The sequence below is a fragment of the Armigeres subalbatus genome, chromosome 3 (assembly GCF_024139115.2).
Source record: "Armigeres subalbatus isolate Guangzhou_Male chromosome 3, GZ_Asu_2, whole genome shotgun sequence".
Taxonomy (NCBI): Eukaryota; Metazoa; Arthropoda; class Insecta; order Diptera; family Culicidae; genus Armigeres; species Armigeres subalbatus.
In genome coordinates, this window is record NC_085141.1 from 153,332,079 (window position 1) to 153,344,468 (window position 12,390).

The 12,390-nt window shown below is 42.2% G+C and overlaps 2 protein-coding genes across 3 annotated transcripts in view; both read right to left on the minus strand.

Moving 5' to 3' along the window:
• The window catches only part of LOC134227859 (uncharacterized), a 185,920-nt gene that overhangs the window by 89,489 nt on the left and 84,041 nt on the right, over window positions 1-12,390 (minus strand). The window lies entirely within an intron of this gene.
• LOC134226977 (uncharacterized) lies at window positions 10,586-12,290 on the minus strand. 2 transcript variants are annotated; one of them, XM_062708143.1, is made up of 6 exons: window positions 11,811-12,290; window positions 11,583-11,751; window positions 11,373-11,519; window positions 11,178-11,309; window positions 10,664-11,115; window positions 10,586-10,600 (listed from the first exon to the last, which is right to left on the minus strand). In XM_062708143.1, exons 1-5 carry the CDS (start codon window positions 12,185-12,187, stop codon window positions 10,678-10,680), a joined length of 1,263 nt encoding a protein of 420 aa, XP_062564127.1. In that variant the 5' UTR covers window positions 12,188-12,290; the 3' UTR covers window positions 10,586-10,600; window positions 10,664-10,677. The 2 variants fall into 2 exon arrangements, with proteins under 2 accessions (XP_062564127.1, XP_062564126.1); XM_062708142.1 differs by lacking the exon at window positions 10,586-10,600 and having other exon boundaries at window positions 10,607-11,115.

The window sequence follows — 12,390 nt, forward strand, 5'->3', positions numbered from 1 at the left end:
CCACGCAGTCTACGGAGGGTCCGCAAGTCATCTTCCACCTGATCGATCCACCTTGCTCGCTACGCACCTCGCCTTCTTGTGCCCGTCGGATCGTTGTCAAGAACCATTTTCACCGGGTTACTGTCCGACATTCTGGCTACGTGCCCGGCCCACCGCAGTCGTCCGATTTTCGCGGTGTGAACGATGGATGGTTCTCCCAACAGCTGATGCAACTCGTGGTTCATTCGCCTCCTCCACGTACCGTCCGCCAGCTGCACCCCACCATAGATGGTACGCAGCACTTTCCTTTCGAAAACTCCCAGTGCGCGTTGGTCCTCCACGAGCATCGTCCAGGTCTCGTGTCCGTAGAGGACTACCGGTCTAATAAGCGTTTTGTAGATTGTCAGTTTGGTACGGCGGCGAACTCTATTCGATCGGAGCGTCTTGCGGAGTTCAAAGTACGTACGATTTCCAGCCACTATGCGTCTCCGAATTTCTCTGCTGGTATCATTTTCGGCAGTCACCAGGGAGCCCAAGTACACAAATTCTTCTACCATCTCGATTTCGTCACCACCGATGCAAACTCGCGGTGGGTGGTTCACATTGTCTTCTCTTGAACCTCTTCTATCATGTACTTTGTCTTCGACGTGTTAATGACTAGTCCGATCCGCTTGGCTTCCCTCTTCAGTCTGGTGTAGGCTTCCTCCACCTTCTCAAAGTTACGTGCCATAATATCTATGTCGTCGGCGAAGCCAAATAGCTGGACGGACTTATTGAAAATAGTAGCACTCGTGTTAATCCCTGCTCTTCGTATTACCCCGTCCAAAGCAATGTTGAATAGCAGACACGAAAGACCATCACCTTGCCGTAACCCTCTGCGCGTTTCGAAGGGACTCGAGAATGCCCCTGAAACTCGAGCTACACACATCACCCGATCCATCGTCGCTTTGATCAACCGTGTCAGTTTATCCGGAAATTCGTTTTCGTGCATTAGCTGCCATAGCTGGTCTCGATCGATTGTATTTGTTTGTTTGAGAAACTACATATATATACGCACTTTTAAGAGCAATTATGGAATACTGCTTGCAGTTTAAGCACTGGAAGTGCTCCAGGATGTTGAGTTTTTCCAAAGACTATTGATATATATATATATATATATATATATATATATATATATATATATATATATATATATATATATCGATGAAATCGAAAGATTCGGTGTAAATTTGTTTAATGACAGTTTTTTGTTGTTTTCTCGAAATTGTGTAAAATGAATTTGAGTCGATTGTAAGCTTGGAACATGGAACTACAGGTCGCTAGGCTTCGCAGGCTGCGACAGGACTATCTACGATGAATTACGTCCCCGCAACTTCGACGTCGTAGCGCTGCAGGAAATCTGCTGGACAGGACAGAAAGTGTGTAAGGGGCGATTCAAATATGACGTCCACTACTTTTTGGGATTTTTAGACCCCCTCCCCCCCCTCTGTCACGCTTTTTTGTATACCTAGTACATGTACTGTCACAAAATCTTAGACCCCCTCCCCCCCTAAAACATGTGACATCATTTTTGAACGACCCCTAATAGGGGGCATCGAGTGGCTATCTTCTACCAAAGCTGTGGCACCACCAACGAGCTGGAAACCGACTTCATAGTGCTGGGAAATATGCACCAACGCGTGTTTGGGTGGCAGCCAATCAACGCACGGATGTGAAAGCTGAGGATAAAAGGCCGTTTCTTCAACTATAGCATCACCAACGTACACTGCCCACACGCACAGCTGGAGCAAACATACGATGGATGCCCATTGCGGGACGTCAAAATCGTCATCTGTGACATGAACTCTCAGGTAGGAAGGGAGGAAATGTGTAGACTGGTCATCGGACCGGATAGTCTGCATACCGTATCGAACGACATCGGCCAACGATGCATAAACTTTGCAGCCTAACGCGGAACGATAGTCCGAAGCACTTTCTTCCTCCGAAAGAATATCTACAAGGACACATGGAATCACCTAATCAAGTAACGATCACATTCTAATCGACGGCAAATTCTACTCCGACATCACGAACGTCCGCACTTACCGCAGTGCGAATATTCCGAATCCGACCACTACCTCGTTGCAGTATGTCTGCGCTCAAAACTCTCGACGGTGTACACTACGCGTCGGAGTCGTCCGCCGCGACAACCCAATATGTGTAGAGACATAAACGGGAACCTTCTTACAAACGAGCGTGAGGTGATCCAAATGTGGCGGCAGCACTACGAAGAGCACCTAAATGACGATATGGCAGACAACGGTGGTGGTATGGTAATGAACCTAGGAGCACGCGCGCAGGACATACGACTTCTGGCTCCGAATCTCCAGGAAATCCAGGAGAAGATCGTTCGGCTGAAAAACAACAAAGCCCCTGGAGTTGACCAACTACCAGGAGAGTTGTTTACCCAGGGTGGTGAGGCACTGGCTAGAGCGATGCACTGGGTAATTACCAAGGTTTGGGAGGATGAGATTCTGCCGCAGGAGTGGATGGCCTTGTGACTTTCTACCGAACAACTCTTTTCTGTTCAAAAATTCAATTTCAATTAGATTTTTTTTTTGGATTCCAACGAGAATTCCTTCGACATTTTCACGCTTAGTTTTTACGGAGAGCTCTTCGAAATTTGAACAAGATATTATATGGAATTTTCATGAAAAGAACTTGTATCTTCACAAAAAATTCTCTGGAGTTTTAACGTGATGTACAGATCTATCAGGAATCGGCGTGACAAATTTTAAACGGCGGCGCGCCGATGCAAAAATGTCGGTGGCGGTGGCGTGCCAAAAACTGTCGGCGGTGGCGGTGTTGCGTAGCGGCGCACACCTTTAGCTGGAAGACCCTTTCACCACACCCATACGCAGGACCAGGACGGCTGTTGTACGCTGGCTGTACAGTCTCGACTGCTATGGGGGGCTTCGGGGCTTCCAATGTGCTTCATGATTTGTTGCGTCCTGGTTGTGGAGCGATCCTCTCGGAGCATACTAAGTAAAAGAAGTTAAAAATTAAAGAGCCATCAAGGCATACTAATTGAAATGATTTCTTCTACTCTTAGGAGGAAATCACAGAGCTCACCCTGAGCTTTTATCAATGGCTGCGAAAATGTCATATGAAGGATAAGCAAATCACAAAAGTGTTATGTTAAATTTTAGTTTAGTATTATTCCACCACTCGGCCTGCATACATTTGGTTTTGACGCAAAACAGCAAGAAAACGACGATAGATGTCCGCAATATCTCATTTAAACCAGCGAAAGTCTCGAGCGAAATGGACAAAATGTCGACACCATTTTTTTTAATCTTTCGTTTATTTAGTAGGCTCATTTGCCATGAAGCGTGACGGAGCCGAAATCATATTTTTCTATACATATTATGATTCTTATATATAGGGTTAGTTTTGGGGAACCAAAAGACTCGCGGTTTGGTCGAGGTTAGGGAATACAATAGTACAGTAGAAAGGGAAAGGAATTCAGGGTGCTTAATTAACTACAATGCTGATGTTCCCATGGTTGGCATTCTTGGTGATGTTTCACATCTGTATCGGGACAAAGACACATTTCCTTGGGAGACAACAACGAGAGGAAGACATACGGATGGGGTTTAACGGCGGGCATGGGGAGTGACGACAAGATGAAGACATTCTTGAGGGATTATGATAGCAAAAGGGATGGGTGGATAATGGTTACAGTCTAACATCAGCAACTTTCAAGAATTGGTAGACAAGGGACATGTATTTGTGCTCAAGACCCGCCAACACTTCCCTAATAGGCTTTGGTTGTTTTCCTCGGACCCGGAGATGTTCAGTTAGAGCAGATCTGGGGCCACGATGCTCTTCGCACGCCCACACGACATGATCGATATCCTGATAGTTTACGCCGCAAACACAGAGATTACCCTCTGAGAGCCCCACTCTGAAAAGATGTGCATTTAAGGTGTAATGATTGGACATTAAACGACACATGGTTCGAATGAAGTCTCGTCCCATATTCAATTTTTTGAACCATGGACGCTTCGACACCTGCGGGCGAATTGAATACAGCCATCTACCCAACTCCCCATTTGTCCATTTCTGTTGCCAGCTTGTCAAGGTTTCCTGACGAACTAATGTGAAAAATTCATCGAAGGTGATTTGCCTATCGCGCTGTGCCCACCTTAGCCAAAGATTCCGCTTTCTCATTACCGATCGACACCATTGTCACTATCAGGTGGATGATTTCGAACATAAGAAAGATAAAGATGGGTTGCTGTTTATATTACAAGCCATTTCGCTTGCGTTGAATAAAGGCAGCATGCAAACAAATAGAGAAAATCAAAACATCTTATTGAGCGTAGATTCTAATTGTCTGCATGTAAGATACTACTACACTGACTGTGAGAGTGCGTTCTAGACTCCCCCAATAGCACGCTTACCAAGGACATGCTAACGAAAATACTATTATATGAATAATTTATTTTCCAAATATTCACCATATTTGCAAGTGAAAAAGTTTAGAAAAATGAAAACTGTATTAAAAACTGCAATTGCAAAAAAGCTACATGTTCTAGCCCTCATGTTGTGCCTTCAAACAAATTGCATATGTTAATTACAGGCTGCCGCGGATTGCGCGGCCGGTAATAAAGTAATCAGTTCAGTGCGTGTTGGCTCTTGTTTCGGACAGCAGAACGATCGCGCGATTTGCCGAAATATTGTGTTCTGCATTGCGCAGCCATCAGTGCCTGTTTTGTCGTGTTTCTGCTCAGTAAGTAGATATAGTTCGTGCGACCGAGTGAGTAATCAATTGGTGCGTGATCGGACGTATTTCAGGAAGGATTTAGCATTAGCATTAGCATTGAGCAATTCGCACAAATTCGTAGGTGGTACAAGCCAAGACTATTGTATGAGAGTAGCAACACTTTCATCCGTTACCACAGATATTGATTTGGGACTAATCACTATCTCTTAGATGGAAGCAATGCACCCTCCAATAGTCGAGATCTGTCTTGGCCACCTCCTTGCGAATGCTGAGGAAGATAAAGGATGGTTAGTTGGACACCTACTTAAGAAAGATGCAGAGAACTCTACGATCTCTCATAGGTGCCACGGGAGGTTTTGGGATTTTATGGAAGGTTATAACAGTAGGAATCGTTTTGGTAGAACGTGAAACACAGAAAGAACTAAGATAGAAATACAAAGTAGAAAAGGAACGAGCCTGGAATTGAACCCACGACCTCCTGCTTATAAGGCAGAAGCGGTAGCCACTAGACCACCGAGCTCGTCGTATTTCAGGAAGGATTTAGAGCAGTGGTCCCCAGCATGCTTACTATCAAGGGCCGCATAGCAATTTTGAATTGTTGAAGCGGGCCACAGTACATTTGCATGATTTGTTTTTCATTTCATGTAGATTTTTACACCTTAATAAATTATTTTGAATATTTATTTCACATTTCAATAAAATTTGTTGCGATGAATCTTCTTTAAATAACATAGTTTGCAGAACATATAATAATCAATTTTTCCAAATGATCATATGCCGTCCGATTCTAAGATTTTGAATTTTTGTTGAACGATTATTGTTCACTACACATAACAATAACGATTCCTTAACCCCATTCCATCCGTTCAAGGGCTTTAAATATGCAAAATGTATGCGCGTAAATGCATGGAATAAATAAACTAATAGCAGTCAAAATATTTAAGGTCACTCCCGACGGAATCCAAGATTAAAAGTGCTCGCGTTTTCGGGGGCACACCACTCGATTCAGAGGCGGCGCACAACTGTCATTTTTGTTGATTTAGCTTTGCTGCGTCGCAGCATGCGCGAAATAATAAAAATGACAGTTGTGCGTTGCTTTCGTATCGAGTGGTGTAATCTTGGATTCCGTCAGGAGTGACCTTAAATCTCCCAATTCTGTGTCATTGAACAAACAGATAAAAATTGAGATTTCGAGCCACCATTGATCATAGCTTGTCGTGTCGAATAACGACAAACATGTTTCAAAGCCAGGTAAACTTGCCACCCGAGTAGCACACATGTTGCACAAAGATCGCAGAAACTTATATGTGACCGGATTCAGTCACAATTTGGTTGCTGCAACCAGTTTCACTTGACTTGTTCTGCTTGGGCAGTAGTTTTGAAAAGAAATCGAATAAATCTGATTTCCACACTATGTACCTTGTTTCCAGATATCCGATCAATTGAATTTTTCAGAAACCTTTTATTCATAAACTAATCGGAGCTTCGGAAAAATCTTGACTTTGTTAAATATTTTAAGTACCATCGTTCGAGGGTTCTTTTGATAAATCGGAGGCTATTTTCGACACTTTGAAACAAAAATTATAAAGTAAATTACTCTCAAATTGCCATTATCACCGTGTTGATAGGTTGGATGGTTGTTTGGATGGCAACTTTTTGTTTCAAATTTGGTATTTTTTTCGTCTAGTTTTTTTTTTTCAGAAAATCAAAAATCCAAAGTAGCTCCCGCAGTCAAAAGAAGCCTTGCACGACGGTAGCGTAAAGTACGTTAATCTTTAGCTGACTTTCTGGAGTTAAAAATAAAGCAAATTTAAATTTTGCCAAATCCTAACTTGTATTGAAAGTTTCCTCATTTCAGAGCAGTAAATGACAACATTAGTTTGATCTTTTTTGACCGTTTGAATCTGCAAAAAAATGGACGAATTTGCTATTTTCATAGCCCGGGGCAATACCATCGAAGTTGTTTGCTGTTGGCCTACATACCATTTATGAAGTGATGAATTTAATTATTCATGATGGTGCTTAAACATCGTAATGATGTGAACTTGACAGATTCACTGAGTATAAAAAAACTGAATTTAGTATGATGAAAAGCGTTTCGTATCATCTTGTCCATATCAACGGGCCACATGTATTGCATATTCTGAAATCCTTCGCGGGCCGCAGTAAAAGGCTTCGAGGGCCGCATGCGGCCCGCGGGCCGCACTTTGGGGATCACTGATTTAGAGCATTCGTAAAATTCGAGTTTTTGGTTCTGTTTTTAATGTTCGGTGAATAAGTGTGCGGTTGAACGTGTTTTGTTTATGATGCGAAACATTTGTAAGATCCAGGTTACTATGTCCTCCTTTGGACGGTTCGTAAGTAAATTGATGAATATATTTTAATAATTTTTCAGCATATACTGTTATTAATGCTGTCCAATGAGAGCTTGAAGTAGCTCGAAGTTTCTCCCTGTCCTGCTCATGCCCATTTGTTGACAAAAAAGAACAAGCAGGACGGGAACAACTTCGAGCTACTTCGAGCTGCTCATTGGACAGCACTATTGACAAACGCTCTATATTGTCAAATAGAGCTCCCTATTATTCATCTTACTCACTAACAATAATTTTCCTTCCCGAGACATCTATGAAGGTAGTATGGGTTCCCTGCATCTTCACTAGTAGATGTTGAACTAAAATTCCTTCCCTCCCACATTCCTTGCTCTCGCAGTGCGATACTCTCAAAGGTTTTATTTTCCAAAACGTAAACAATGCTTTAGGTGGGAATGATGCATAACGCACTGCTGAAGAAAGCCAATTATAAAACTTATTCTAGGCAATTCCTTGCTTGATACTTTGTATAAACAGTTAGAACTGTGCCGACTTCCTGATATTATTACACAATCTTCTTCTTCTTCTTCTTCTTCTTCTTCTTCTTCTTCTTCTTCTTCTTCTTCTTCTTCTTCTTCTTCTTAATGGCATTACATCCCCACACTGGGACAGAGCCGTCTCGCACGCAGCTTAGTGTTTATTAAGCACATTAGACCTCTTCATGTTTTCAAAAAGTATCAAAAATTCTACCGGTCAGCCCGGAAACACAATTTTTATGCTAAAATAATTCTCCTGTTAAATTTTCAGCTAATTCGGATAAAATTTCGAGGTGACTTAAGTCGATTTAGTGTTTTTGGGCTATTTTCAATTTTGGAAAAAAAAACTAACAAGAGATATAAACGTCGAAATCTATCGCAACAACCCCTATACGGAAGCTTTTGGTGTGCTCTACAAGTCTTGTGAACATTGCGATTCGTTCCGTTCACGTTTTGTCCATGTTAAAGTGATTTTCAAGCTTTTGAGTGCATAAAAATACTGTTTTCCCCTAAAGTCGTTGTTCTACAAAATTCTTGAATTTATGACAAACAAGTACCTAGATTATAAAAATCCCTAATATTCCCACATTCCTCATTTTAGTTCATTAAGACGACTAAGATTCCGCAGATTTCTGCGTTATCCAAAGGCTGACAAATCAAATCAACTTTTATAGATTTCTTAAAAAGGCTGGGAATCTTTAATAGTTAAGATAGCATGGTCATCGGTCCACGAATTTTGTCCCAGTCTATTTTTAGTGGCGAAATTATTTAAATCCTCAAAATATTCAAAACCTTATTCTCCAAGTTCAGTAAGCCCGCTAGACGACTTAAGTTCTTCCTTTTTGCCTTTCTCGCTTCAAAAACAAAATTTTGATAGGAGGCCCGGAGGGCCGATTTTTATATACCGATCGACTCAGCTCGACGAATTGAGGTGATGTCTGTATGTGTGTATGTGTACAAATTTTGTAGACACACTTTTTGGATCTTAGCAATATCCGAATTACTCGCATCAAGTTGCATTCGACGGGGAATGCGGTCCCATTGTTTGCTATTGAAAATTGGCTCGATCGGACATTCCATTTCGGAATTATTGAAAAATCATTGTTTTTTCCCAGGGGTCCCCCCTTGGAAAAAAAATTCAAAACCGAAAAAAAAAAAATTTTCCGCACTTTAACCTATATTAACGTAGTGCTACAAATCGAAAGCGCAACAACATTTGGCTACGGGTGCCCTCAGTATTGTGAAAAAAAAATTGGTTAATTTTGTCGCTATACTAATGGAAATGATAGCTGACATAGTGTGGTTGTTATCCACTCATCTGATGGGTGAAAGCAGGTATGTTCATTCAGAAAATATAAATCTAGCGTAATGAAGCAGATGCAGATATGTTTGATACGCTTTTTTAAAGAAGCAGTGGTTAATATCTCCCTACAAATCGACGTATTATCGTTGAAATATTGATTAATTTGCGTGATGAGCCAATGTTACATTTAGGGCCAACATTACCGCCGGTTACCCTACATTATTATTGTTCATGACAAGTGGTCGGCCACAAAGCCCTTCATCTTCGCATATTTGAACATAGGAGCATGGGATGAACATAGAAGAGATGAAGTACAGGAGCGGTAGCCATATATTTGTAAGGTAAGGTAGATCAAATAAATTATTTATTTATTTATTCAGACTAAGGCCGAAGTGGCCTGTGCGGTATGTAAGAGTCTTCTCCATTCGGCTCGGTCCATGGCAACACGTCGCCAGCCACGCAGTCTACGGAGGGTCCGCAAGTCATCTTCCACCTGATCGATCCACCTTGCCCGCTGCGCACCTCGCCTTCTTGTGCCCGTCGGATCGTTGTCGAGAACCATTTTCACCGGGTTATTGTCCGACATTCTGGCTACGTGCCCGGCCCACCGCAGTCGTCCGATTTTCGGTTCTCCCAACAGCTGATGCAACTCGTGGTTCATTCGCCTCCTCCATGTACCGTCCGCCATCTGCACCCCACCATAGATGGTACGCAGCACTTTCCTTTCGAAAACTCCGAGTGCGCGCTGGTCCTCCACGAGCATCGTCCAGGTCTCGTGTCCGTAGAGGACTACCGGTCTAATGAGCGTTTTGTAAATGGTCAGTTTGGTACGGCGGCGAACTCTATTCGATCGAAGCGTCTTGCGGAGTCCAAAGTATGCACGATTTCCAGCCACTATACGCCTCCGAATTTCTCTGCTGGTATCATTTTCGGCAGTCACCAGTAAGCCCAAGTACACAAATTCTTCTACCACCTCGATTTCATCACCACCGATGCCAACTCGCGGTGGGTGGCTCACATTGTCTTCTCTTGAACCTCTTCCTATCATGTACTTCGCCTTCGACGTGTTGATGACTAGTCCGATCCGCTCTTCAGTCTGATGTAGGCTTCCTCCATCTTCTCAAAGTTACGTGCCATAATATCTATGTCGTCGGCGAAGCCAAATAACTGGACGGACTTATTGAAAATTGTGCCACTCGTGTTAATCCCTGCTCTTCGTATTACCCCTTCCAAAGCGATGTTGAATAGCAGACACGAAAGACCATCACCTTGCCGTAACCCTCTGCGGGTTTCGAAGGGACTCGAGAATGCCCCTGAAACTCGAACTACGCACATCACCCGATCCATCGTCGCTTTGATCAACCGTGTCAGTTTATCCGGAAATCCGTTTTCGTGCATTAGCTGCCATAGCTGGTCCCGATCGATTGTATCATATGCGGCTTTGAAGTCGATGAATAGGTCGATGTGGGCACGTTGTATTCGCGGCATTTCTGCAGTACTTGGCGAATGGCGAACACCTGGTCCGTGGTGGAGCGTTCGCGCACAAAACCCGCCTGGTACTGCCCCACGAACTCCCTTGCAATTGGTGCTAGTCGACGGCATAAAATTTGGGAGAGTACCTTGTAGGCGGCGTTCAGCAATGTGATTGCGCGGTAGTTGCTACAATCCAGCTTATCGCCCTTTTTGTAGATGGGACACACGACACCTTCCAGATCAAATAAATACAACTGTAATAACACTCTAGATTCACATGTTTATTAGTTTATACTCAAGTGCTTTGCTTTATTTAGCTTGGTTTGGAAAATCCAACGAACATTTGAGATATCCCCGATCGTACAAAAAAGGTAGTAGTCGGTCCACAACGTCGACATATTTCTCGTTACGATACAACTTCCTTCTAAATTCTTCACCTTCCGCATCTGGTGAGGACATTAGATCCATACTTAAATCCCCTACTTTGATGTAGGAAATCATTGCAATAGCTTCGATCGTTAGAATCCCGGCCAAGAATCCATGATTTTCTACATCAACTTGCACATTCTCCAAAGTTGGCGATAATTCAGGGTAATCTAATGTTTGGAATGCATCTTGAAGTTCTTGGTGGTAATACTCGATCAGTTCATCGAATTTATCGATAACATGATCGACGCTTACAGTACATATTATGAACTCTATGAGATCGAATGTAAAACTTCCGTGGAAAGCAATCTGGAAATCGATCTGAAACATATCACATTATATGCTCATATAGCGTAATATTATAAAAGTAATATGATTTGTACCATCAATAAATCGTTATCTCCAAACATAACATTATTCATCCATAAATCTCCATGATTCAAAACGTTAAAATCGTCACATTTCAGCCGAAATAATTTAGCACCGGCAACGTACGGGTTTGGACCCCATTGGTTCTGGAAATAAATTAACAACACTATTTCAATTGTAGATATGGTTATCTCAGATCTAAAACATACTATTATATCTAGATAGTGACTAGAGAAGTTGCGTTCCGTCAAACATTTTTTAAACGAATTATACAAGTTTCCTATATATGCCGCATAGTCATCAGCCGCTTCCTCGCTATACATACCAGTTTTAAACAACTTAGGGAATGCTCCATTCTGGAATGGTAAATATAATTCTGGGATGCTCAATATAAATATGGTTAGGGTTGATCAACATACTTGTTTGAAATATACAGCAGATGCAGCATGGAATTTTGCTAATTTCGACAACACTAACTTACTATCCAACAAATCCAATCTGTTGCCACAATCCTTCATCGAATAACCGGATGCAACCAAATCTTCCATAACCATCACCGTGAAAGGTTCTGTTACTGCTTTGTAGAACCTGTGAACCCAAAAATGTTACTATACAACGATTTTTGCCTCTTGGTAAACTTTACGAACTTTGGTCCAAATTTAACTTTGTATTGGAAAAGTTTCTCGAGCTCAGGAATGAGCTTTTGATATGCCTCAATCTCCTTTTCAAACACATTGTATTTATCCACCAGGTCTCCACCAAAAACTTGATTCGACTTTTCTTTTACGATGTAAGATCTTCTCATAGATATTCCATCCTTCAACTCAACATCCACCACAACACGGTGCAATAAAGACATAAATCCCGATTGTTTATCGGTACCATCGGCCACACTCAAATGTCTTAATTGGAATTCCTTTTCCGGAAGGGCTAAGTCTTGCGACACTACGTCTTTGAAAAAGTTTAAGTTCCGCCATCCGTCGACTTTTACTTCGCCCGTGACTATTTCACGATCCACTGACATAGTGGCAAATTAAGCAGCTGATAAGTGTGTCGCTAAATTGATACTGATAAAAATATTCTCCCACTGTGTTACTCTTATTCGCTGTTGTCTACGTACGTATGCCAACAGATGGATGCCATGCCGTAATAGGCATTTTAAAAACATTTTGAGTGATATTAATCATCTTCTTCTTCTTTTTATTGGCATTACATCCCCACACTGGG

Bases quoted from the DNA above. Each gene is read 5' to 3' on its own strand.
- LOC134226977 (XM_062708143.1), bottom strand. From the start codon at position 12,187: ATGTCAGTGGATCGTGAAATAGTCACGGGCGAAGTAAAAGTCGACGGA. The intron at 11,752-11,810 runs GTTCGTAAAGTT...TTGGGTTCACAG, and splicing joins AAAGTTAAATTTGGACCAAA to GTTCTACAAAGCAGTAACAG. The intron at 11,310-11,372 runs GTATGTTTTAGA...ATTTATTTCCAG, and splicing joins GTCACTATCTAGATATAATA to AACCAATGGGGTCCAAACCC.